At 47.6% G+C, this 26,709-nt stretch overlaps 1 protein-coding gene across 2 annotated transcripts; it reads left to right on the top strand.

The window, feature by feature from the left end:
* The first annotated feature begins 30 nt into the window (after positions 1-30).
* On the top strand, positions 31-26,461 carry hecw2a (HECT, C2 and WW domain containing E3 ubiquitin protein ligase 2a). 2 transcript variants are annotated; one of them, XM_028022184.1, is made up of 30 exons: positions 31-151; positions 3,451-4,021; positions 6,827-6,934; positions 7,008-7,102; positions 7,799-7,865; positions 8,385-8,554; positions 8,624-8,763; positions 9,555-9,655; positions 9,732-10,528; positions 10,734-11,055; positions 11,128-11,223; positions 11,539-11,689; positions 11,932-12,035; positions 12,144-12,268; positions 12,503-12,688; positions 12,762-12,896; positions 13,757-13,859; positions 13,940-14,036; positions 14,109-14,192; positions 14,954-15,036; positions 15,558-15,678; positions 16,260-16,373; positions 16,474-16,626; positions 16,732-16,830; positions 17,478-17,607; positions 17,681-17,827; positions 21,124-21,238; positions 22,170-22,255; positions 23,256-23,368; positions 24,143-26,461. In XM_028022184.1, exons 2-30 carry the CDS (start codon positions 3,643-3,645, stop codon positions 24,252-24,254), a joined length of 4,533 nt encoding a protein of 1,510 aa, XP_027877985.1. In that variant the 5' UTR covers positions 31-151; positions 3,451-3,642; the 3' UTR covers positions 24,255-26,461. The 2 variants fall into 2 exon arrangements, with proteins under 2 accessions (XP_027877985.1, XP_027877986.1); XM_028022185.1 differs by having other exon boundaries at positions 32-151; positions 11,128-11,217.
* Positions 26,462-26,709: the final 248 nt, after the last annotated feature.

Raw genomic sequence — 26,709 nt, 5'->3', positions numbered from 1 at the left:
CACACACACACACACACACACACACACACACACACTGAGAGAGAGAGGAAGGTGAGGCTGAGCTTTCCCTGCGCACCTCTGGATCGGACCCGCAGAACCCGCAGGACCCGCAGGAGGGGATCCTTCCTCCACCCGCAGCTCTGCGTCAAAGGTAAGCTGCGTGCGGTGATCGTCCCGCAGCGCGGGGACAGAGGTAACCATGATGATGATGATGATGCGTGTCAGTGAAACAGCCGCAGCGGTTCTCCGCACCGATGCGGGATGTCGTCCAGCTTCACGCGTGAAGCTCCGCATGCTACATGAGAGGCGATGACGTAGGGAATTCCCACAGTAACCCCGCACGTCCCGCACAGGCGGAGCGGGACGGCGCTGTTATGTAAGGCGGATTCTGCTGACATGGTTCGGTTCGGTTCGGCCTCCAGATGGGGGCGAGGGGAAGTGGAGTGGGGGGCAGAGGGGCTGAGCTGGCCTGTGATTGGTTATCAATCAGCTTCATATCGATCTGCAGTCAGATCAGTTTGCGGTAAAAGACACTGAGGATGATGATGATGATGAGGCCTTCATCCTGTTTTCTTTGTTTTCTTTTAAAATCTTTGATCAAAGTTGAAGAAAACTAAAGATGCAAACGCAGCATTTCAGATCTGCAGCTTCCTCTGGATCAGACCTTCATCCTCATCCTCAGCTTCATCCTCATCCTCAGCTTCATCCTCATCCTCAGCTCGTTTCACATCACAGATTCATAAAAATATGTTTTATTTCCCCACAGATAAACATGGCTGGTCCAGAGGAGCTGCAGGGCCGTTTAAAAACGGACAAAAAGGATTTAAAGAATATTAACCAAACAGGCGATTAAATAAAAACTGTTCAGCAAAACCAGCAGAAATATTTAAAATGTTTAAAACCAGCAAGGTGTGAAAATGTATTGTTGTTTTTGGATCCAGATCTTCAGATCAATCAGGCGTTAGACAAAAATAGATATTTGATAAAATATCTACTAAAATAAACATTATTATTATTAAAGAACTAACATTTTTATTTTCCAGTTTATTTAAAACCTGAATAAAAGTTGAGTTGCACCAGATTTAGCTGGAGCTAGTTCCCTCTGCGTGAGTTCATAAAACAGATTAATGTCATAAAACTTACATTAAAAACTAAGTTTCACTGCATGAAACTTATAACAATTATAACAATAAAATTATAACAATGTAAATAAATAGAACTAAATGTCAAACTTTTATTTTGTAATCTCTAATATCCAGATTACAGTTTAAGTTTTAAACATTAATTTAGTGAAAAATAAAAAAAATTTCTGTATGTTTTGATATTTGAGGAAAATCTTGTCAAATGTTCAAACTAATGATAGAAATAATATAGAAAATATGTTATTGGTTCTTTTTGTGGAAAATACTGAACAGTAAGGGCAACATTTCAACATAAATAGTGTCGTCATAAAACACTGCAACATTTACAAAATGAGCATAAATAATGTCATACAATTATAAAATCAAACTTTGTGTGTAAACAGGAAATCTGCCAATTTTTCTGTTTCTGAAACATTTTCAGTTTTTTCTTCATCCAGAGGAGAAACGCGCCAGACATTTTCCTCAGGTAAAAGTAACTGAGGAAAACGATCATTTTATGATCAATGAATGAATGAATGATGTGCAGCCCGGTACGGAGAGACATCAGAGCAATAATCACTCTGAAATCCTCATTAAATCGTCAAAATATGAGATAAAAACATCCCCTAATGAGGTCAAAGGTCAGCCAGCTGTACAAACTTTTTGACTAAATCCTTCAGTTAAAGCACAAAGGGAAACAAAATTTATAAATATAGAAATATTTTTTAAAAATTGTGTCTTTTTTATTGTATCTGCTCAATAATAAAGTCAAAATGATTATTTTATTGAGATAAAGAAAACAGATTTTTTGTAGAAAACGGATCAGAAGATTCCGGGTTCTACCGGTTTTTCTGATTTATCATTTGGGTTTCAGAGTAAAAGCAGGTCAGAGTTTGAGCTGCTCCAAAATTCAGAGGAAAAACCAAAAACTTTACTTTTTGCACTTAATACTTTTTGAAGAAGATATTTTTCTGCAAGATAAATTGGTGAATCTGTTCTGCTAGCGGGACAGATCCGCTCCGTTCCAGAACTCTGCTCGGAGCCAGAAATGGCCCCCAGACCGAATTTTGGACCCCTCTGCAGCGTGTTTTGGATCCATAAAGCTCAGAACCACAGAAACCGAACCGGTTCCTCTGATGACCGCTCCCTGGGAGGCTGGAGGCGGTTTCCCTGGAAACGGGTCGGTAATCCGGTCAATCCGGACAGGAGGCGGGATTACAGCGCAGAACCTCTGCTGGACTGCTCTCCACCTGCGGGCCGGTCCAGTCCGCTCCCAGCATCTGTGGAGGTGCGGAGCCATTACGTAACCATGGCAACGTCACAGCGGCTGGTTTGTGGGAGGAGACCCAGAATCAGACCGGGTCGGCCATGTGAGCCGGATTTACGGCGCCGAGGTTTATTCTCCCGTAAATCCCTGTCTGAGGTTTCACTGTGTGTGTGTGTGTGTGTGTGTGTGTGTGTGTGTGTGTGTGTGTGTGTGTGTGATCTTGTCGAGTCAGGGACGTCCTGCTTTCCTTCTGATTCATCCCGGTGGAAACTCGCCGCTTCGGCGGCCGGGTCGGCGGTTCTGTTCAGCCGCATCGATTCCAGATAAAACCCGTTGCCCCGCTTTTAATTTGAAAGGTTTTATGTGTCACGTGAAAGACAAGTGAAATCCTTCAGTTGTTGCCAGATAGGAGAGTGAGGAGTTTGGCCTCAGATCAACACTGTGGGATCCCGGTTCTGTTGGTGACCCGGATTGGACCAAGCTTCAGCTGTTGGACTCACAATACAGTTTAGTGTCAAAATAAATGAAACTAATGAAAAGTTGTACATATTTTATATTAATTATGGTTCAAAAGCAGCTGTCTAGCTTAGCATTCGTTTAATGAAACTCAAGGTTTCGGCTGTTTTGCAGTTTTCTGGAAGTTTGTTCCAGATTTCAGCATAGAAGCTGAATGACGCTTCTCAATGTTTGGTTCTTTTTAGCGTAAGCTCATTATTTAGCACTGAGCTAAATATTTAGTTTAGTTTAAAACTAAATATTTAGCACCAAACAAATATTTAGTTAGCAACCTAAATGTTTAGATTGCTAACTAGTTTAGCTACATACTAGTTGGAACCAAAATATTTACCTTGCCAGCTATACATTAGCTGTATTTATATTAGTTGCAAGCTAAATATTTTCCTTCCAACTAATATTTAGCTAGTTAAATATTAGCTTGAGGTTAAATATTTAACTGATATTTAGTCTGTTAAGCGAGTCGGCCATGTTGGACACCAGCAGCAGGACTCAGGCTGCTCACTGTTCATTTCATTCTAACTCTGGTTTCCTCTCTGCTCCCCTGAGGTTCCTGAACCTGACCTGTGACCCTCCTGTGACCTTTGACCTGTGACCATGGCGGTCCGTGAAATTCTTCGGTTTGGGTCAGACAGTCACAGGGATCCAGATCCGGCAGCAGCGGCGCTTTAAGATTCGGTCCAGACGCTCTTCTTCTTCTTCTTCTTCTTCTGTGCGTCTGTGACTGAGCCGCCGCCCAGCATGCGTCCGTCCCTCGCCACCGCGGTTCTCCCACCCAGGACCCGCTCCCACAATCCCCCCAACCTGCCGGTGGGAGGCCGCGAACACCTGTCGGCCCCCCGCCGGCGCAGCCCCCACCTGCGCCACACGCTGAGCCCGGAGAACCTGCGGACGCTGGCGGAGCGCGGCGGGGCGGCCGTGGACTCCGCCTCCGTCATCGGCGGCCCAGTCGGACTCACAAGGGCCAACAGCGACACCGACCTGGTGACCTCGCAGAGCCGCTCCTCGCTCACGGCGTCCACGCTGGAGTACACGCTGAACCGCGGCCAGAACCTGGTCATCACCTGGGACATCAAGGAGGAGGTGGACGCCACCGACTGGATCGGGCTGTACCACATCGGTGAGTCCAGAGCCGGGACGGGGCCTCTGACTCAGGGGCCTCTGACTCAGGGGCCCCTGAGTCAGAGGCCCCTCTTCCTGTGGAGAACTTCCCTCTAGCAACATTTGAGTCAGGGATTGGTGGATTCTGGGAGAGGGGGTGGAGCTTAAAAACAATCACTGGTTCTTATTGGCTGAGGTGTATTTGTGAACAACCTGACACAAACGATTAAACTCATAGCGTCAGATTGTAGCTATGGTAACACAACTATCAAGCTATAATGATTGTTTGCATTTTACAAAGAAAATTTACCAATTAAATCTTAAATTTAAATGTTAAAGAATATAAATCACTTAGTTTATCTCTGGAGAAATGGTTAAAACTAATTTACTATAGCGCTTTAATGCTATATGCTATAGCATGTTGGTAAAGCGCTTCAGCATTAACAGAATTAATTTTCATTATTATTGCTTAAGGTTAGCGCAATCATTTTTGTTGTAACCAACGATATCTCATGTTGTCAACTTGTGATTCATGGACCGTTTGGGTTCTCCTGATCCAAACCTCAAGCTGAGGACGAGCAGAACCAGAGGAAACAAACAGAATATCCGTCTGTTTGGAATCTCATTGGCTTTGAGTCTGAGGGATGATTGACCCGGATCGACCTCGAGGCTTTCAGCTGATCCAGGTGTTTCATTCCAGGAGCGCTGAGCAGATCCAGGTCCAGCCTGGAGAGATCCACAGTCCAGGGTGGACCGTTAGCTGGCGAGGCGTTAGCTGCTGCTGCGTTAGCTGCGGAGGTGTTAGCTGCTGCTGCGTTAGCTGCGGAGGTGTTAGCTGTCGAGGCATTAGCTGTTGAGGTGTTAGCTGCTGATGTGTTAGCTGCTGAAGCGTTAGCTGCTGAAGCATTAGCTGCTGATGTGTTAGCTGCTGATGTGTTAGCTGCTGAAGCGTTAGCTGCTGATGTGTTAGCTGCTGATGTGTTAGCTGCTGAAGCATTAGCTGCTGATGTGTTAGCTGCTGATGTGTTAGCTGCTGAAGCGTTAGCTGCTGAAGCAATAGCCTGGAGGCTGAGTCAACACGCGTTACAGTTTCAACACACACAGCATTGCAATGACACACTCCGTCCCAGCGGCTGCGTTGGTCCTCATTTTGCAGGCTAATCCTGCTTGTAGATGTGAATTTGACGGGGATTCATGGAGCCGACACAGAAGGAGGCGATCCGACTCGGCGGCTCTGTCCATGCTGCAGAAACCCGATCCAGCGATCAGCATCCAGAACCGGAACCAGCTGAGAGTTCTCCCCATGAGGAAGAGCTGAGTGCGGATGTCCCCTCCTGGACACTTTATACTCCAAACGCTGGGTTGTCTCTGCGGTCAGCACAAGCATTGTTTTGGTTTACAGCTGCAGACGTATTCACATCCCAAACCCGGTAGAACCAGCAGAACCTGCCTGCTGTGGGTCCAGTCTGCAGACTGAGAGGAATTTAATTACCGCTACGATTAGAACAGAGCATCATAACCATTCTGCTCATGTTATTGTTTCACTACTAATCATTTTTGTTTATATTTTAACAAACCCGTTAAAAATTAAGCTACATTTTCATGTTGTTTTGTGCCAAATCATAAAACAGCAACACACCTGGTCAGTCAGCGGCAGAACACCATCAGTCCGACCACAGCAGGTTCTGACGCTCACTTCTGATTTTTTGTGCGGTTCTTCATGTTTCTAAATGATTCTGCTTCTCAGTGAACAGTTTACGACCTGAAAGCTACATAGCTAAGAATGTAGCTATGGAAGAGGAGCAGATCGGATTTATCTGGGTTGAAATATCAGATTTAGTCCAATCAGTCTGCTGTGAAAAAGTTGGGTTTGTGTTGGATTGGCTGTAAACTTCCACACCACTGATCCCAGTAAACACCCAGTAAGCACACACTGTCTGAACAGGAGCTAATCAGAAGTGATGCCCATTTTATTATTTCCTTAGAGTTTGGTGTTTATTTGTTTGCTGTTTCTTCTTAGAGTTTAGATTTATTATTGTTTTGGTTTTATTATTTCCTCTGCTGTGTTTCTGCTCTTCTAGGTTTTAAATTAGTTTTCTTTCTAGATCTTCATCAAGTTTCTTTTAGTTTTAGTTGTTTTTATTTAGTTATTCCCATTGTGTCAGGATCTTAGTTTTTGTTCTTCACCTGCTAGTTAACAGTTCTTCATATTCACATTTAATTTGCACCAGAAACAGTTTGATCTGGTTTAAGATGCCGCTCTGCTGCCAAATGTTTCTAGTTTCATTAGAAATGAAGCAGGAAGGAAGGTCGTTTGCTGGAGGCTCATTCTGGACGTTTTCTTTGTTCTGTGAAGCAGAAAATAAACCACAGAAGAAGAGTTTGTGCCAGGTGGGTCGTTAGGTGACTTCATATTGATCAGAAACTGCCAGGACTTAATAACCTGCAGCAGGGTCTCATAGCCGCCTCTTTCCTCGACTAAGCAGACATTCAATAACGACCCACACGCACACACACCCCCACACACATGCACACACACACACACACGCCCACACACAGCTCAGGTTTGACTCCTCATTAATCTGAGTATAAAAGTGCTACGTACAGCGGAATCCCCCATCCGTGTTTTTAACTCCAGGAAGTTCGTCCTTCTGCTCGGCGGTCACAGGAAGTTATTTCTGGAGCAAATTTCACTGATTAAAGGTAAACGTGAGCTTCGGATTGCCGAGTCTGCAGAGAAAATGCGCTGAAAGCTGCAGCGCTGCAGGCTGCTGCAGCTGGGCGGCAGATGTCTGAGGGGTAAAAATAGCCACTGTGTTTCCAGATGAGACCAGTCCGTCCAACGTGTGGGACTGCAAGAACCGAGGCGTCAACGGGACTCAGAGGGGCCAGATTGTCTGGAGGCTGGAGCCCGGACCCTACTTCATGGAGCGTGAGTTCGGACCCGGTCAGCGGGAAGCTGGGATGTCTGAACCGATGATGATGATGTTTATCCTTCCTCACAGCGGAGACCAGGATCTGCTTCAAGTATTACCACGGGGTGAGCGGAGCCCTGAGGGCGACGACTCCCTGCATCACTGTGAAGAACCCGGCGGTTCTGGTGGGTTCCAACCCGGTTCTGATCCATCACAACCTGCAGGATGAGCCTCAGCTTTCACTGGTTACCAGTTCATGGAGCCAGCAGCTCATACTGGAACATGTTTGAATTCATAAACATCCAGGACTGAAATATTGACCTTCAGGAGAAAGTTCAAATAATAAAACAAATTTCTGTTTATAATGATGTTACAAAAACAACATTTTATTTTAATCAGTAATAACTACAAGAAACTACATGTAGTTTATATCAGTTCTTTAATCAAATCAAAATAATCACTCAGTTTAGCAGAGGTCAAAGGTCATCACTGACCTTCATCCCTCCAGAGAGGAAGATTATTCCCAAAACATACGGATATATGGAGAAAAAAAACTTTAAAAAATTTAAAATGTAAATAATTAAAAAGAAAGAAAATTAAAACTAATTACATTTAAAAATAAACAAGTAAAAAAAACGTATAAAATATAAATACTAAATAAGAAAATGTAAAATAATAAGAAAAACAACATTAAAATTAAATAAGAAAAATCAAATTTAAAAAATGATGAATTAAAAAAATAAATAAATAAATTGAAACAAGCAAAAGCTCATTCAGCAGATCCAACCCAGCGCAGAGAAACCCCAGAGCTCCGTGTCAGACTCCAGCAGGTCAAAGGTCACGACCCTGAACGAAGCGGCGTGCGTTTGCTCTGTCTGCAGGTGGAGGGTCTGGCAGAGCAGGTCGGCGTTGAACATCCACGGAAACTCATCAGCTTCACTTTAACCGGTGAGGAGAGACGGGACGGCTGAGCTGCACCATGTCAGTCGTTCATTTATAAACGTTGGCACATTTTCAAACTAAATATGTAGATAGCAAGCTAAACATTTAGCTTAGGGCCAAATATTCAGAACCTCAAATGAGCTAACTCCAAGCTAAATGCTTAGCATCGAGCTAATTAAGCTACTAAATAGCTCCAGCATAGTTAGCACCTAGTTAGCTTGCTAACTTATTCAGTCTGAAGCTAAATATTTTGCTTGCAAACTAAACATTTAGTTTGAAACTGTGACATTTATGAGTGAATGAATAATATGGTGAAAATACGACTTAAAAACAAATTATTGCTGCTGGTTGTTGACTGTAACTTCACAGACAATCTCTCTTATTGATCTCTTTATTGAACTGAATTTTCCATTCATTTCAAGCAGCCCATGGTGGAACAGTTTAGGTTTTATTCTCCTCCAGCTCCACGCTTCTAGAAACCAGGACGTCGACTCTGGTTTATGATCTTAGGTTGTTTCGTTGCAGATCTGCGCTCCACCGGCTTGAAGAAAGGCATGTTTTTCAATCCGGACCCGTACCTGAAGATGTCCATCCATCCTGGGAAGAGAAACATCTTCCCGGTCTTCAGCCACCACGGACAGGAGCGCCGGTCGGCCATCATCGCCAACACCACCAACCCCGTCTGGCACGGCGAGGTGAGTCTCCTCCTCAGGCCGCAGCGCCTCCCTCTGGCGCCTCCTCACGCCTCTCATTCTTCCTCACAGAAATACACGTTTGTGGCGCTGATGACGGACATCCTGTACATCGAGGTGAAAGACAAGTTTGCTAAAAGTCGTCCAATCATCAAGCGTTTCCTGGGTCAGCTGGCCATTCCTGTGCAGCGGCTCATCGAGAAGATTCCAGGGTAGGACACGCAATCATGGCGGCTTTCTGAAAACCTCAAATACATGCAGCTCAATATTTAAACAAATGGAGCTGAAGGTCATAGAGAGAGTTTAAACTGATTAACTGGTTCCAGTTGGTGGTTCCAGTTTGAACCATTACAGTCATTTCTTAGTCCAGTGGAAGTTTCTAAACATCTCCAGATTCTAGTATCATCGGTTCAAATACGGCTAAAGGTCAGGAGAATCATGACCTGGACACTGCTGGAAGCCCAGTGAAGCCAGTTTAAAGAGGAAAATTCACCATTTTTCATGTTTTTATTTTTCCATTTTGGTCTCTGCTGCTTGAAAAACATCCAGACACTTAAAATGAATCATCCAGACGTTTTCTGGAAATAAATTTATGTTTTTTGGTGTCTGGAAAACGATCTGCTTTAAAAACCTTCTGGTTATGACATCAGAATCAGGTGGAATTGCTCCGTTGCCTAGCACCCCCAGCCCAGCCCCGTTGCCTAGCAACCCTGACAGAGCAGGTTTTAATTGTCAAAACTTCTTCTGCTTCTGGGTCGCAGACGGACGGTTGTACAGTAAACATGGAGATGAGGGGGCGGAGCCAGCAGCAGCTTATTTGCATTAAATGGACAGAGACCAGAAAACAAATCAATCTGAAACCTGAAAACAGGCGAAACTGAGGAGGAGAAATCTGATGAAGGAGTGGGGAGTATGTATATATCTGAGCCTATGTGGATTGTGCTTCCTACTTCCTGTTTCCTACTTCCTGTTTCTTGTTTTCTACTTCCCGTTTCCTGTGCAGGGTCCAGCCGGTCAGCTTCCCACTGTGCCGCCGCCTGCCCACCGAACACGTCAGCGGCCAGCTGCAGTTCCGGGTGGAGCTGACGTCCACGGGGCCCGATGGTGAGCCAGGCTCTTCTCCCGTGACCCTATGACCCCACCCACCTGTCTGTCCTCACCAGCCTCCGTCCCACTGCAGGTGCCTCGCCGGACTCCATCATCGGCCTGTCGCCGCTGAACGGCGCCCCGGGAACGCCGTCAGACGACGAGGACCTTCCCCACCCGTTGCCAGGCGTGGTGTCCGCCGGCCTCTCCCCCACCGGCCCTCAGGGGCCCCATGGCCTGTGGGAAGGCGGGGCCGCCGCCCTGCCGGAGAAGGAGCTGCCCGCCGTGCGGCCAGCGCGCTTCGTGGAGGCGACGGCACTTTGTGAGCGCTCCATCCTCCAGCGGTCGCTGAGCGAGGGTCTGGATGCCATCGAGGCCCCGAAGGGGCCCGGTGAGAGGCCCCTGGGCGCCGCCTCACCCAGGCTGTGCTCCAGCTTCCCCACGCACACCCGGCTCAGCGACATCCTGCACATCGATTCCGACGAGGACGAGGAGCGCTCTGCCATCAACGAGCTGCCGCCCCTGCCGCCGTCGCCGCTGCTGGTGAACGGAGAGCCTGCTGATGGCGGCGGAGGGCCAGACGATGACGACCTGTTCCTGGTGGAACCGGAGCTCCCGCTGCAGGGGGCAGAGGGAGGGCCTGGGGACGCCCTGGGTGTAGAGCCGGGTCTGGAGCTGGACGACGGTTTGGAGCCAGAGGTTTTCCTAGAGGTGGAGGAGGAGCAGAATGTTACCCATGATGCTTTGCCAGAGGCTGTGGAGGCTCCGGACCAGGAAGGGGCGCCAGGCGAAGACCCTACGTCAGAGATGGATTCCTTCTCCATGGCAACGGCTCCTCAGACCGCCGGCTCCTCATCAGACAGCGGAGCGGTTACCATGGCTACCGCTGTGGTGAGTTTGGTTCTCCAACAGGAACTGGGTCTTATGAATCAGTTCCTCTCAAAGAATTGTTTAATGTTGCAGCGACAAGCTGATGATGACATCAAAGGTGTCGTCCAATCAGGATCCAGCATCCATTCTTAAGGTCCCAACTGGTCAGACTGGTCCAACTGGTCCACATGTGAGCTGGTTCTGACCCAGGTGGTTCTGTGTGCAGGAAGCCGATGAAGGAGCGACGACAGCCATCGATCCGGGGGGAGACGGGGAGCCCGGCCCGCCGCCGACCTCCCGACCTGGGGATGATGAGGAGGAGGAGGAGGATGAGGCAGGAGGAAGAGCGGCGGCCTCCGAGGTTGAAGCAGATCCTCCGGCCGCCAGCGAGCCGCCACAGGAGGAAGAGGAGGAGGAGGTCGGCGTGAGGAGGCAGAGCCTGCAGGCTGCGGGCGGCGGTCATGACGGACAGGAAGTGGCGGAGACCAAGACTCGGGAGGAGGGGGGGTCTGTGGAGCACGTTTCCACGGAAACAGACAGGGATGAAGGTACGGCGTCTCCTGCTGGTCTCTGACGGTGAAATCTCCCAGAAATAACCCAGTAAACTGGTTTTCCTCCAGACGCTGTTAACGGCCATCCGGTCCGATCGCTGCCCTCGGTGCGCCACGACATCCACCGCTACCAGAGGGTGGACGAACCGCTGCCCCCCAGTGAGTGTGTGTGTCTGCACACCGCATCACGCAGCATCACGCTGCATCGCGCAGCATCAAGCTACATGCTAACTGTTTTTTGGGGGAAAGTCTTTTCCTTTCCTATCATAAACAAACTAAACTCTGCTGGTACTTTAACTGGACCCATGAGTTCTGTTCAAACTGCACTCAGCTTTCAGGTCCAGGTGTTTCCTGCATGTCAATCAATCAATCAATCAATCAATCAGTTGTAATTGATTGGATAATAGTCTGCCTGAAGCCACCATGTTCTGATCTCTGCTGATGGATCCATTAACTCTTTCCTTCTCTTTCTCTGCTCAGACTGGGAGGCTCGGATCGACAGCCACGGCCGGATCTTCTTCGTGGATCATGTGAACAGGACGACCACGTGGCAGCGGCCCACCGGACCGCCCGCCCCGCAGGGCCTGACCCGCTCCAACTCCATCCAGCAGATGGAGCAGCTCAACCGCAGGTAACCATGGCAACGCAAAGCGTCGTCCAGGTGGGATTCGTTGCTGACGACGACCAGATAAAACTGGAGTCTGAAAGAAATCTTGTTTTTTTAGTGATGAATATTTTAAAGAGGCAGGATTCATTGTTTCCCAGCCACCTGGAGCCAAAACATATTAACCCTTTAAAATCTGATCAGCTAAGTGTTTCCTTGCTTTCTTCGTGTTTTTTAATTTAACTGCCGTTTGTTTCTCCTGCTGACAGATACCAGAGCATCAGGAGGACCATAACCAGCAGCGAGCGGTCAGAGGAATCCTCCGCTGAGCTGCCGGAGCCGGAGGGCGAACTGATGCCTCACTCCATCTCCGGTGCGTTTCCTCTGACGCAGCAGCAGGTCGCCACCGATTGGTCGCCACCGACCGGTCGCCACCGACTTGTCCAGATGTTTTTCTGACAGTTCCCTGAATCTGTTGCAGAATATCGCAGAGAAAGCGCCGTGGCTCACTCCAGCGGCCGTTCACGCCTCTCCCTGCTGCTGCAGTCGCCCAGCGCCAAGTTCCTGTGCAGCCCAGACTTCTTCACCGTGTTGCATTCAAACCCCGTAAGCTGCTCCCCCCAGTTCAATCAGTTTAACCAGTTTAACCAGTTCAGTTCCTGTGGGAACAATGGCTCCATGAACTAAAGTCTGATCTGCTGGTTTTCAGTGTTTGTAGCTCCGGTCTGAGTCTTTGCTTCTGATTGGTTGTTTCTGAACTTGAGCTGTTTTCTGTTGATCACCACCCTGATGTGGGCCACCTGAGGTTACCTGAGGTTACTGCTGTTGCGTTTCGTGCAGAGTGCCTACCGCATGTTTACGAGCAACACCTGCCTGAAGCACATGATCAGCAAGGTGCGGCGGGACGCTCACTACTTCGAGCGCTACCAGCACAACCGCGACCTCGTGACCTTCCTCAACATGTTTGCCAACAAGCAGCTGGAGCTCCCTCGCGGCTGGGAGATGAAGCACGACCACACCGGGAAGGTAGGCCAGCTTCCTGACTTTGACTAGGACGTTGGTAGCTCAGCCTCTAAGGGTTTGTGGCTTTGACCCGCAGCCTTTCTTTGTGGATCACAACTGTCGGTCGACGACCTTCATCGACCCCCGGCTGCCGCTGCAGAGCTCGCGTTCTACCGGGCTGCTGGCCCACCGCCAGCACCTGAGCCGCCAACGGAGCCACAGCGCCGGGGAGGTAAGAGGCCGCCGCAGCGGTCACGTAGAGGCCAGATCAGTCCTGGAGAGGCTGTTAGGTTAAAGGTCAAACCTTTATCCAGTGTGTTTCCCTTGAGGTCAGTCAACAGATCCTACAGTCTTTGACCAAACCTTCTGAAGGACGTTTTGTTTTTATTTAGGCTCTGACTGAGTTTTTACTCCCTTTCTGACCGTTTTCAGAGGAAATGAATTATAAATCACTTTATGAACGACGAGGTAAATTTATGCCTGGTTCACACAGCAGGAGTTTAAACATTTTACCTGATTTTCAAACCCTGAGAGATTCCACCTGCGGAGCAACAGACCTCACTCTCCGACATTCAGACAGGAAATATCACAAAACGTGAGTTCAGAGGAAACAAACATGGCCGACGAGGAAGCAGCACCGGCGGCAGTTACTGAACGACATTTAACAGAAATAAACCAGACGATAGTTGTTGTTTTGTTTTCAGTATTTAGGATTTCCCTCCATGTTTCCGTCAGCGCGCTTTCTGGTTGGCTGAACATCACATTTAACATCCGGCACATCGGGCCGAGACGATCCAACACGTGGAATATCACAGATATTAGATCGGAGCGGACCAGAACCACTAAGATCACCTTTAGATCCATTTTGGTAATCAGGGAACCTTGTCAGAATAAAAACCAGAATAATAATCTAGTCATCTGAGCTTATCAGCAAACTCTGCCGATCTGATCAGATCCAAACCTGATGGAAGAATCTGAGCAGCTAGTTAGATCCTGGTAACCAGAACCAGCCAGAACCAAGCAGATGAACCCTGGTTGTTGGGTCGGGTCCAGAACCAGCTGGTTGGGTCCTGAACCGCCGCTCTCTCTCAGGTGGTGGATGACTCCCGGCAGAGCGGCCTGCCCGCCATGCCCCGGCCCTCCAGCACCTTCAGCGGGTCCAGCCGCAGCCCGTACCACGACGTGGTTCCTGTGGGTGAGTCCGCCGGGCCGGGTCCAGTTCTGGACAGAACACACACCTGGACACACACCTGGAGTCTCTCTCTCTTCCTCCAGCCTACAACGACAAGATAGTGGCGTTTCTACGGCAACCCAATATCTTTGAGGTCCTGCAGGAGCGGCAGCCCGAGTTAGCCAGGAACCACTCCCTAAAGTAACCTGAACACGACCTTTGACCTTTGACCTTGCCGGATCCCCGCCTGTTTCACCCCGTGTGTGTCTGCAGGGAGAAGGTCCAGTTCATCCGCAGCGAGGGCGTCAACGGACTCGCCCGTCTGTCCAGCGACGCCGACCTCGTCATGCTGCTCAGGTGAGTCCCTATCGGTGATCCAAACCGGTTCTGGAACCATTTCCCGGGTCCATCGTTAGAAAGACTTGAGCTCACAGATCTAAAACTGAGACCTTAGACTCCAGTTCGTAAGTTTTGTCATGACAGAAGAATTTTATCTAATTTGTCGTTTATTTCTCACAAGACGATCAAAAGTTTGGTTTTTCACTGACATCTTCATTTCCTTCTCTGGCTTGAGGCGGTTGAAGCTACCGCTAACTAGCTGCTAACATACCCTTGCTAACTAGCTAACTTTTTGTGTCTAATGGAGTCAACATAAGGGGAGCAATGATCAACAGTGACAGGCGTCGATCTACTCAGGATGAAATCCAACACACGGGACGCGACTGTGACAATAGTTAACAATTCTCAATTTCTGTCAATGTTGCGTTAAAAAGTCCCGACTTTGATTTGATTTAGATGTGAGCTGACATGATGTTTCAGTTTGTTGAGTCGGTTTTTGTGCTGCCATGTCTTTCCCGGTGGGCTGTTTGCTAACGCTGCGGCGTTTCCCTTTCTGCTCCTGCGTCGTAATTTAAGCTAGCACAGGCCTGATTGAATTATTCATTCAAATCTAAGATATCAGGATGTTTCTGCAGTTTCATTCTGATTTAAGCTCATCAGTCCGCCGTGTTTTCCTCAGTGTTTGGATTCGATCTGCCATCAGTCCGCTCCGTTCTGCTGAGTGACTGAATTTAGGCCGCCTCATTTCTGACCTTTGACCTCTCATGCTTTCTCTCCAGCCTGTTTGAGGAGGAAGTGATGTCATACGTGCCGCCGTTGCTCCACCCAGGTTACAGCCTGTCGTCTCCTCAGAGCTCTCCAGGTAAATCTGTCTCTGTTTGCTCACACTTTATTGCATTCACAGCTTTTATTAAACAACAGCAATAAAAAGTTTGGATTATTTCGATATGAATTGTTTTGTTTGTTCAGAAAGTAATATAAAGCCAGACGTCCTGTAGATACGCTGCAAACGTCCTGATCCAGACCTCACACGTTCAGTACATCTTAGTTTTAGTCAAACTGAGCAGAAATACAGAGTTAACAGAAAAATGCTTGAATTTACCCAGGACATGGATTATCTTCTAAAGAAAAATCAAACACCTTCCAGGCAGATTAATCATTCTCAGATTAAATTGTGTGAAAAAACAAACTCCTCCAGATTGTTTTGGTTTGTTGGATGTTTGCTGCTGTTGAACTGAAGGGAACCTGATGAGTCTGAAGCTGCAAACCAATCCAGGATTAACCTGCATTCATGGTTTCTGATTGCACCGGAATGATTTGGTTGTAATCTGCTAACGGTCTCCTGTCTCTGCCCCACCTGGACTTTCATCCCGTTCGTTGCAGGAACGCCGCGCGCCAACGCGCGAGCGCCCGCTCCATACAAGAGAGACTTCGAGGCGAAACTGAGGAACTTCTACCGGAAGCTGGAGACGAAGGGCTACGGCCAGGGGCCGGGGAAAGTCAAGTACGCCAGAAAAATACACCTTTAATGCATGATTCATCCTTTAATATTATTACTCATGGTTTTACACATGAGCTGGGAAAGTAACCAGATGGTTCTTAATTTCTTAAATAAAATATCAACAAAAGACATAAAGAATATTTACAGGTCACTGAATGCAATTTAAGACCAATGATGAAATCTGAATCTGGACATATTTCACATTTTATATGACATTTTTTAGACCCACTTATTGCTGAATCTTTCACAATGTTTGATCAATAAAGCATCTGAACTGGATATTGAACATCAGGAATTATAACAGGTCTTTCTATTCATTGACATGAACTTTAACTAGACCACAGTAGTAATTTTACTAATATGAACTAAAACATTATCTCGGCTCTTTTGATATTGAAGATATTTGATATTTTGATATCTGCTGCTTAGATTTCTTTTTTTGTGTTTGAAAATGTTAGAAAAGTCCAAACAGAATGTATTTTAGGTAAAAATGACACCAACAGAACCAACTTTACGTTTATCATTCTGTTTTATTTTTTCTGTATTTCATTTGACCAATATTTTATTTTTCTGTTTGTCTCCAGGCTCATCATCCGCAGAGATCACCTGCTGGAAGACGCCTTCAACCAGATCATGTGTTATTCCCGTAAAGACCTGCAGAGGAGTAAACTCTACGTCAGCTTCGTCGGCGAGGACGGGTGAGGAAGACGATGCCTGATGGTCCGAGGTTTGGTTCTGCTGAATGAAAGTGGGCCGAGCAGCGCGCCCTGAGGAACTCCAGGTTACTGTGTGTTTCAGGCTGGACTACAGCGGACCGTCCAGAGAGTTCTTCTTCCTGGTGTCCAGAGAGCTCTTCAACCCGTACTACGGTTTATTCGAGTATTCGGCCAACGACACGTACACGGTCCAGATCAGCCCCATGTCCGCCTTCGTGGACAACCACCACGAATGGTGACTTCCTGTCAGCACTTCCTGTCTGCTGCGACCAGCAGCCTAATGGTTGTTCTGAGAATCGCTGTGAATCCTGGTGTTTGTTCTGGTTCTGTACGGGTCCAGGTTTCGGTTCAGCGGGCGGATTCTGGGCCTGGCTCTGGTTCATCAGTACCTGCTGGACGCGTTCTTCACTCGCCCGTTCTATAAAGGCCTTCTGCGCATGTGAGTGGTTCCTCCGGCGGCGTCACCGGGTCGGAAAGGTCCAAAGTTTCACCAGAACCGTCCGGCTGATAAACACGTGTAGGGAAAATGATTAGATCATGCACAGATTAATTCCTCTGTGGACTGATGAAGAGGGGCTAAAACTTTTAGAAATGTTTCACAGTGCAGTTTTTATTTTCCTTTAAAGCTGCAGTAGCTTTTATAAATATATATTTTTCCATATTTGTTCAAACTGTTTATTATGAGACAGATAATCTGTGAACACATCGATCTCCCTGAGCTGCTGCTACTGTTTGAGGAAATGCACAAACTTCAACCAATCAGAGCCAGGAGGCGGGCCTTAGAGCTGTCAGTCATCCTCATGTACTCACTGATAATGGTGGACCAACGGGAAAACCATTAATCCACCGTTAATGGTGGCCATGCTAACTAGCTTAGCATTCATGGCAGGCTATGCTAGCTGCAGTGTAGCGGAGAGCAAGGGAGGGACGAGAAGCGCCACACAAGATTAATTGACAACGCTAAGACCCGCCTCCCGGCTCTGATTGGTGGTTTTTAGTTGGCGTTGGAAGAAGGAAGAGCAGATTGCCCATTAGAGACCCGGTACCGCCCATAAACTGGTTCTGGTTCTGGTTGTGTGCCTGCAGCCCGTGTGACCTCAGCGACCTCGAGTTCCTGGATGAGGAGTTCCACCAGAGCCTGCAGTGGATGAAGGACAACGACATCGAGGACATGCTGGACCTCACCTTCACCGTCAACGAGGAAGTCTTCGGACAGGTCCGTCCCCTAAACGCGTCCCCTAAAACGAACCGGTGTCTGTCCGAAGTTCCCACCGGCTGTTTGTCTGTAGATCACGGAGAGAGAGCTGAAGCCCGGCGGGGCGGGAATCCCCGTGTCTGAGAAGAACAAGAAGGAATACATCGAGCGGATGGTGAAGTGGCGCATCGAGCGCGGCGTGGCGCAGCAGACCGAGAGCCTGGTCCGAGGATTTTATGAGGTACTGCTACGCAGCTCCAAGCTAAAGCTGTAGCTCTGAGCTAGCGAAATATTGAAGTAAAATCTGAGCTAGCTAAAAACAACCATTGCTGAACTAAACATTTAACTTCAGACAAACTACATATCTGGCTGCAAACTAAAATAAATGATCTATAAACCAAATATTTAACTAACATGCAAATGGACCTTACCAGAGGGGCCGCGTTTCATTGGCTGATGCCCATTCTACGTGGCCGTCTCACAAACACACTTAGCTTCCCGTTAGCTAAGTGCAGCATAATGGCAGAACTGATACAACTTGTACACCTTGTAGTCTGTCTGCTACACAGTCTGACGTTAGCTAAACAGATCAATATGCAATGTGTCTGTATCTGACATACACTAAAGATTTTATTTTAGCAGAAAAGGCTTTGGACTAAACTTAGACTTAGACTGACTTTATTGTCATTTTGCATGCACAGGGTGAATACAGAAGGAAATTTCGTTGCATACGGCTCAGGACAATGTTTTGAGGTTCCAATGTTGTGAGGTTACTCCAGAATAAAATAAAATACAGTATAAAATATTAATATAAATCTAAATATAAAATATAAAGTGCAGGAATGACAGTAAAATAGAAGTTATTTAGCTCTGTACATGTGCAAGGTATGAAGTGGAGACCAGTTTTTAAGTGCAGTCCAGTTAAGAGTTCAACAGTCTGATGGCAAGTGGGAAAAAGCTGTTTCAGAACCTGGTGGACCTGCACCGGATGCTGCAGAACCTCTTTCCAGAGGGCAGCAGGGAGAACAGTCCATGGTGGGGGTGTGAGGGGTCACTGATGATGTTTCGGCCTCGGGACACGCAGCGCTGGGATGAAATGTCCTGAATGGAGGGAAGGGGGGCCCCGATGATCCTCTCTGCTGTCCGCACCACTCTCCTCACGTTCTTCCAGTCGGAGGCGCTGCAGCCTCCACACCAGTAGAACGTCTTGAGGATGGGCGGGGGCAGGTGTGCTCTTCTCATCCTCCGCAGGAAATACAAGCGTTTCTGTGCCCTCTTGACCAGAGAAGTGGTGTTCACAGTCCAGGTGAGGTCGTTAGTGATGTGCAGCCCCAGGAATTTGGTGCTGCTGACCACCTCCACAGCCGAGCTGTTGATGAGCAGTGGAGCGTGGCTGGGCCGGTTCTTCCTGAAGTCGACGATCATCTCCTTCGTCTTGTCAACGTTCAGGATCAGGCTGTTGTCTCTGCACCAGTCCACCAGCTGCTCCACCTCCTCTCTGTAGTCCAGGTCGTTGTCGTCTCTGATGAGGCCCACCACCGTTGTGTCGTCCGCGAACTTTACGATGTGGTTGGTGGCGAACCTGGGGACGCAGTCGTGTGTCATCATAGTGAACAGCAGAGGGCTCAGGACGCAGCCCTGAGGGGAGCCTGTGCTGAGGGTGATGACATCGGAGGTGTGTTGTCCGATCCGGACTGACTGAGGTCTGTCGGTGAGGAAGTCTAGCAGCCAGTTGCGCAGGGGGGCGCTGAAGCCCAGGTGTCCCAGTTTTCCTGCCAGATGCTGTGGGATGATTGTGTTGAACGCTGAGCTGAAGTCCAGGAACAACATCTGCACATGAGTGTTCTTCTCCTCCAGGTGAGCCAGGCTCAGGTGTAGGGCGGAGGAGATAACGTCCTCAGTGGAGCGTTTTCGGCGGTAGACAAACTGGAATGGGTCGAATGTGGAGGGGAGTCTGGAGACGATGTGTTCTTTTACCAGTCTTTCAAAGCACTTCATCATGATGGGAGTCAGTGCCACAGGCTGGTAATCGTTGAAAGAGGTGACTTGAGGTTTCTTTGGCACCGGAATGATGGCGGCAGTTTTGAGACAGGCTGGCACTGTGGCTTGGTCCAGTGAGGTGTTAAAAATGTCTGTTAGGACACCAGCCAGCTGACCTGCACATTCCCTGAACACCCGCCCAGGTATGTTGTCGGGGCCTGGGGCCTCCGTGGGTTGACTCTTTTCAGAGTCTTCAACACATCGGCTGTGTCCAGGCAGAGTGCCTCCTCTTCCTGGTGGGGAACAGTTTTCTTTGCCGGAGTACTGTTCAGTGCCTCGAACCTCCCAAAGAAGTTATTGAGTCCATTGAGAAAGTCAGCATCAACTTCACCCACTGGGGGGGAGGATGGATTGTAATCTGTGATCGCCCGTATGCCTTGCCACATACTCCTGGTGTTGCTGGTGTCCTGATGTTGCTTTTCCAAGATGGCGGCGCCCTGCATGGCTGCAGCTGCATGGGCTCTCGACAACTTGCGAGTATTTGAGCAAAATACGCCGACTAAACTGTTACTGGTGTTAGCCACGTTAGCACCAAGTACAGCTAGTCAGTCAACCATCGCTGTGTTCAGGGAAGCGCTGATTAATAATCCAGAAATAAATATCAAGCCTGGAAACTTGATATCGTAACGGACTGAATGTTATGTTTTTACCGTCTTTGCTCGTCTTGCGGGGCGCAGGCGGTTGCCACGGTAACAGGTGTGCTTAAACTACAGAGAGAGAGAGTAAAAAGGTAGGAGTGGTTTTGAGTTGATCACCTGTTCAGGTTATTTTATCTTTGTTTACCTTTGCTGTGGCTCATTACAGCCGCTGTAGTTTCTAAACGTTGGACTAATTACCTCGTTAGTTTGTGAGTTTACGTCATTCACAACAAACATCAAATAGAACAAATATATTTCATAAAATTTTAACAAACAAATGGCTTCTACCGCGGTAATTATGTGAAATTAAATTAATTATATCCCAACTTCAGAAGATTTGCCTTTACCTTTACAGAGCTCTTTGGTTCCTCCTATCAGTCTGTAGCTTCTCATATTGAGGTCAAAGTTCAGATCTACCATAACTGACTGACACCTGCTGGCCTCAGGTTTGCAACCAGCTTGTGACTGAGAAACCAGTAACCTGCTCCCAGTTGATGACATGAACTTGTTAGATCCTCTGTCCATGTAGTAGCTGATTTATTGTGAAAATCTGCTAGAAATGATTCACTAATCAGTCATGTTACCTAGAAACAACCAGGCTTTGTTTGTGAGACTTGCGGTCAGGTGGGTCGTTGTGGGCGGAGCTTGGTAAGGTCCATGGACCTGCTGATAAGCGGATGTACCCTATCAAAATAAAAGCTTGGTCTTGAGAACCTTTATAGAAACAAAAATATATAACAAATATAACACATTAATGTGTGTGTGTCTGTGTATGTGTGTGTTTGCCTGTGTGTGTGTGTGTGTGTGTGTGTGTGTGTGTGTGTGTGTGTGTGTGTGTGTGCACGCTGCGGTTCGTCAGGTGGTGGATGTGCGGCTGGTGTCGGTGTTTGACGCCCGGGAGCTGGAGCTGGTCATCGCAGGAACAGCAGAGATCGACCTGACCGACTGGAGGAACAACACCGAGTACAGAGGAGGTACGAGGCAGAGGCCTTCCGCACCTTTCAGATCAACAACACTCTCACTTCCTCCTACCTGATCAGATCACTTCCCACGCAGAGAAGACCTGTGACTGAATGCACAAGTTCAGAACACAGCAAAGAGTTTAATAATAATAATAAATATTAATCATCTGGTCCTTTTCAGGCCTTAAATGTTAAAATGTCAGATCTTCATCATGACTATTGAATCTTCACCTCAAACCAACAGGATGTGGAAGAGTCCAGTTTCCATCCGACTGTCATGGGAATTCTGATCAAACTTTTCAAATGTGGCAGAAATGAGAATATTAATGATGTGAGTTTCATCTGCTGCTTCGGAGCGAATCCACCAGGCAGTGCTAAGCGTGATGTCATCACGGTGATGCTACGCATGGCAGGAAGCAGGAAGTAGAGGCTGCTGGACATCACAGAAAAATGGAGAGACTGTCAGAGTTTGGTTCCTCTGGTAAGGCAGAGGAACCGTTGACTGAACTGTTTCCTCTTCCTGTGGGAAAGTTCAGAAAAAACAAAAACCACCTCAAGCAAAACTGAAGAAGTTACTTTAAATTCTGCAGTTTTTAAATAGATGCTCCAACATGTGCATCATTTTTTCATTTTCTTTAACTTCAATTTCTGATTGTTTTCTTATTTTTAATTAATACATATTTTATTAACTTTTTTGCATTTATTTTTTATTAATTTAAATGAAAATAATTTTCTGTTATTATTGTTATCTGGGATTAATCTTCCGCTGCAGGCTGATGGACTCCAGACGGTTTTTATTTTGTTTTCTGATGTTTTTGTTCAAATGTTTCGCAGCAGAGCCGCTCAGTCACAGCAGCAGCAGGAGGAGGAAGAGGAGGAGAAGGAGGAAGAGGTTTTTTTTTTCCATCTGAGTCATGCACCATCATCGTCTCTCTGCCCCCAGGTTACCATGACAACCACATAGTGATCCGCTGGTTCTGGGCGGCTGTGGAGCGGTTCAACAACGAGCAGAGGCTGCGGCTGCTGCAGGTAGGAGAGGTGCTGCCCCCTGGTGGAGGGACTGGCGCAGGAGGTTACTGCGTTAAACAACAGGCACTGTTATCATTATTATTGTTAAATATTATTGTTATTGTTTTGGGACATTGAGAGGAAACTAATCTGGACTTTATCGCAGCTGCTGTGGCTTTTATTAATAAAAACAGATCAGCTGCTGCAGCATCAATTCATTTTTACAGTTTCTACCTTAAATTTCCAGCTGGATTAAGATGCAAACTACTAAAAGATATAAATGATAATATTTTAATCCCTGAAGTGGGTCAGTAGTTTCTCTACATAATTTTAAACAATAAACCTGCAGAGCTTTTCCTTCCTCTGTAAGTTTTTGTTTCCAGCTGATAATCTGAGACTCGACTGGGGAACAAAACCAACGTTTGATATTCAACATTCAGTTGATCCAGTTGATCATGAAATCTTGATATCGAACTCCAATCAGCTGAATGATAGAGATTGATTGGTGGTCCGGTCGACCCAGTTCCACTGGAACCAGAACATCTGCTCCACCTCCAGCTGCTGTGGTTCTGACCCAAACCAACCTGTTCCCCTCCTGGCCTGTGGGGGCGCTGCACCAAGAACCACTGAAGACACTGAGCGCAACTTCCTTCTTCACCAGATGGAAACAAGATGGAGGCGTCAGATTTTTCTCTTTAGTCTTTGGCTGAAGACCAGGAGCCATTTCTGCTGCTAGCTCTAGGCTAGCACGTTAGCTTGGGTTGTATTTACCCAGAATGCCCTGCACTGTACTCCACTTCCTGCTTTTGGTGCGGTTTCTGGTCTGCTTGGCGTTCACATTCAAACCGAACCCAGACCGAGGTTTGGAGGACCAGAGGTCAGAGGTCGATTAGCATTCACACCTCACCAACTGAACCGGACTTTGACTAGGCAGTCAGTTTAACGCGGACTGATTGATCCGGCCTCTGTGTGAATCCTGCTGTTTGTTCAGCGGCTGACGGTTTTCCTGTTTCTGCTGCAGTTTGTGACGGGAACGTCGAGCGTTCCTTACGAAGGTTTCGCCTCGCTGCGAGGAAGCAACGGACCGCGCAGGTTCTGCGTGGAGAAGTGGGGGAAGATCACGTCTTTACCCAGGTGAGGCGAGGAGAGAGAGGCTGCGCAGGTAGCAGCTTAGAGTTAGAGTTAGAGTTATTAGAGCGGTCTCAGTAAGGAGGATTATTTAATTAATTACAACTCAAATAAACGTCAAACATGGAAGTTTAAGAAAGTAGAAGTTGAATTTAGACTCTTTAGGAGAATTTCTCTGAATTATCGGGCAGCTAAATGGAAACACATTTTCATATCTAAGTTTTTGTTTTAAACAGTGAGAGTTATAAACAACCAACCACAGCCTCCCAGTTCAGACTGGTTTCCTGTTTAAGCCCCGCCCACCAGCTCTGATTGGTCCAGGTTTATCTCCTTTATCTCCTTCCTGTGATGTCAGAAGGTTCTGGAGGTGATTCTGATCTTGTTAGTACCAGCAGCCCAGATCGCCACTGGACCGACTCCAACCGGACCTCTGGCCCAGTTCTGCTGCTCCGTCTGCTGGCTCTCACTTCGTCAGAAAAACTGTCTGCAGGTTTCTGGTCCAGTGTTCGCTTTGGGTTTCCTTTGACCCTGTTGACCTTTAGCAACGAAACGTTTGCTGGTTCTGTGATCGGACCCGATCGTTCTGAGACTGTTGGTCAGTTTTCACTTTTCAGAGTTTCTGTTTCTTTTAGCCTCAGGAGAAACTGGCCAATAATTAGCATCACCTGATGTTGAAGTTCATCCATGGATTTATCCTTCCGTTTATCTGTTGGCTGATTCAGTTGGGTTCTCTGTTGGTTGGTGTTGGATGCCGTCTCTCCGTCTCTCCGTCTCCCTCAGGGCTCATACCTGCTTCAACCGGCTGGACCTGCCTCCCTACCCGTCCTTCTCCATGCTGTATGAGAAGCTGGTGACGGCCGTGGAGGAGACCAGCACCTTCGGTTTGGAGTAACTCCGGAGCGTCTGGAAATCCCATGCTCTCGTTGAGGAGAATCAGAGAAGAAGAAACAGACGGTGTACCAACCTGCTGCTCCTCCGTCGCTCCGGTTCTCTGAGGAGACGGACGGAGAACCAGAACCGCTGGATGTTGTAAAGTTTCTCGTTTCATGTGAACCCGTTTCTGTCACTGAGCCACATGTGTGCTTTATCTCAGCAGCCGCTCCGGCCGACCTTCACACTGGGGTTACCTGCACTCACTCACCTGTTCGCACAAACCGGACCCGCTCCTGGAGGACGGGCCGGGTTCTGATGAGTTTGGTTCTGGAGAGCCCGGTTCTTTCCACACCTGTCTGATGAGCAATACTTTCACTTCCTCCCAGTGGAAACTCCACTTCCTCCTAACAGATGACATCACTTCCCATTCAGTGGCGAATGTACCAAACCTGCGGCTGAATGTACGAGTCCAGAACACCAGAAGGTTCTGGACAGCCGGAGCTGGACGGGCCGGAGTCAGAACATAATGAATGCCATATAAATATTACATGGTTCTGTTCAGGCTTAGAATGAGGTCAAAGGTTCTCAGCTTTGGGACCGGGTTCTGGTTCTGCTCAGTTCTGCTCAGTTCTGCTGGGTTTGGATCCAGGTTCTGCTGACGACCCAGTTCAGACCCAGCTGCAGTGGTGGGTAAGCTCCCAGTAATGCGCTAAACGCAGATCTGGTTTCTCTTTTAGTGCTTTTGCTAACTTTCAATATGTTTAGCACAGTTAGCTTCTGCTAAGCTAATTTTTTCAGATAAACTCCATTAGCCATTGTTTATTGGGTTGTTTTAATAAAGTTATCGACTGTTAAGAATAGTTCAAGTAGTTTATTTTCTCATTTTGAAGTAGCAGCAGTGTGTTTCCTTTCTGTTTATGATTAGCGCATCAGCATTAGCTTCTGCTAAATCACATGTTGATTTTGTATTAGCTGAACTAGTGTTTGTGATTAGCATGAACCTCTGTTCCTGTTGATGTAGCACTTTAGTGTTAGCTTCTGCTAAGCATCACATCGTTACAGCTCTGTAGCATTAGTGGAAGTAACAGCTGAGTTAGCATTGCCCACCACTGGACAGCTGCTCCTCTAAGGTCACTGCTGATGTTTTTCCATTTTGGTGTCGTGCTAACACCCCTGGGCTCTCCAGAGCTGCAGCTAGCTGCGCTAACCCACCTGGGCGCTCCAGAGCTGCAGCTAGCTGCGCTAACCCAAGTGGGCGCTCTAGTGCTGCAGCTAGCTGCGCTAACACACCTGGGCTCTCCAGAGCTGCAGCTAGCTGGTGCGTCTGACCTCTTGATGACGTTTGGTCAGATGTCGCCTGATTCTCGGTCCGCCGTCTTCAGCCCGGATGTTTCTGTGAAGCTCAGGTGAGTTTCTGAATGTGAGGTTTGTTTTTGTCCCAGTGCCTCTGATGGTTTCCTGTTCCTAACTGGTACACATGGACGTTTCTGGGACATGTCCTCAGTAAAACGCTGCTCTTTGTCCAAAATGTAAGATAAAACATCCGTCTGTCCTCTCGCTGGAGACGCTGCATGTTAGATCTACGGAAGCCTGTTGGAGTCAGACCACAGGAGCCATGGTGGTTTCACTATCCTCCCAGTGCTCCCAGTCTTCCCAGTCTAATCCTGCATGCAGGGTCTGTCCGGTCCGGCTCCGTGAGCTGCTCCTGGCAGAGACCACTAGGTGGCGCTGTGTTGTAGCTCCATGTTGCATGCTGAAGTAGTGCCGCCTTTCTAGCTCCTGTGCATGAGGATTCCTGGTCTCCATTGACGGATCTGGGTCAGGTTCTGGTGAAGTCGGTTCGGGTCGGCCCGCCGGGCCAGCATGGTTCTGAACCGTCTATCTTAGTAATGAGCTGACTGGACTGGGGTTCGAAGAACCGTGTACAGAACCATGAGTCTCTGTGTGTAAATGTCTGTCTGTCTGTTGTGTGAAAATATCTCCGTTTTGCACCGATTGTACCAAAGGTTCGGGCCTGGCGGAGCGGACCAGGAGGCCGGTTCTGGTCCGGTCCGACTCATCTCATGTCTGGGGAACTTTGTGCATGAGGAACCTCAGGTTCCGGTCGGACCTGGAGGTTCCAGAACATTTCCACTTTTCAGAACTCCACTCTATGCAAGGCGCCTGTATGTTTGTCTCCATTTCACTTCGATTGTAATAAAGAAACCGGAGGAGCATTTGATACGACAGGCGGACTCTTCTTCTTCTTCTACTGGTCAGAACCAAGCAATCATCAGAACCTCTCATTTACCTTTTCTTTGTCTTTTCTAGATATATTTTTAAAGAATTAAAATTTTCATCTAAACAAATACTGATTTAGAAAATAGTAAAAACAAAATTTCCAACTAAATATTCTTAAAAGTAAAACAGGAAGCAGAGAGAAACTGGCTCATCCAGGTCGACTGAAACAAAATATTAAAAACATAAATTTATAT

This window comes from Xiphophorus couchianus, chromosome 7, assembly GCF_001444195.1.
Source record: "Xiphophorus couchianus chromosome 7, X_couchianus-1.0, whole genome shotgun sequence".
In the NCBI taxonomy this organism is placed as follows: domain Eukaryota; kingdom Metazoa; phylum Chordata; class Actinopteri; order Cyprinodontiformes; family Poeciliidae; genus Xiphophorus; species Xiphophorus couchianus.
This window is presented reverse-complemented; position numbering and strand designations above follow the sequence as displayed.

Coding starts and splice junctions, on each gene's coding strand:
- hecw2a (XM_028022184.1), top strand. CDS start 3,643: ATGCGTCCGTCCCTCGCCACCGCGGTTCTCCCACCCAGGACCCGCTCC. Junction 11,056..11,127: donor GGAAACAGACAGGGATGAAG/GTACGGCGTCTC, acceptor GTTTTCCTCCAG/ACGCTGTTAACGGCCATCCG. Junction 14,037..14,108: donor GCCAGGAACCACTCCCTAAA/GTAACCTGAACA, acceptor GTGTGTCTGCAG/GGAGAAGGTCCAGTTCATCC.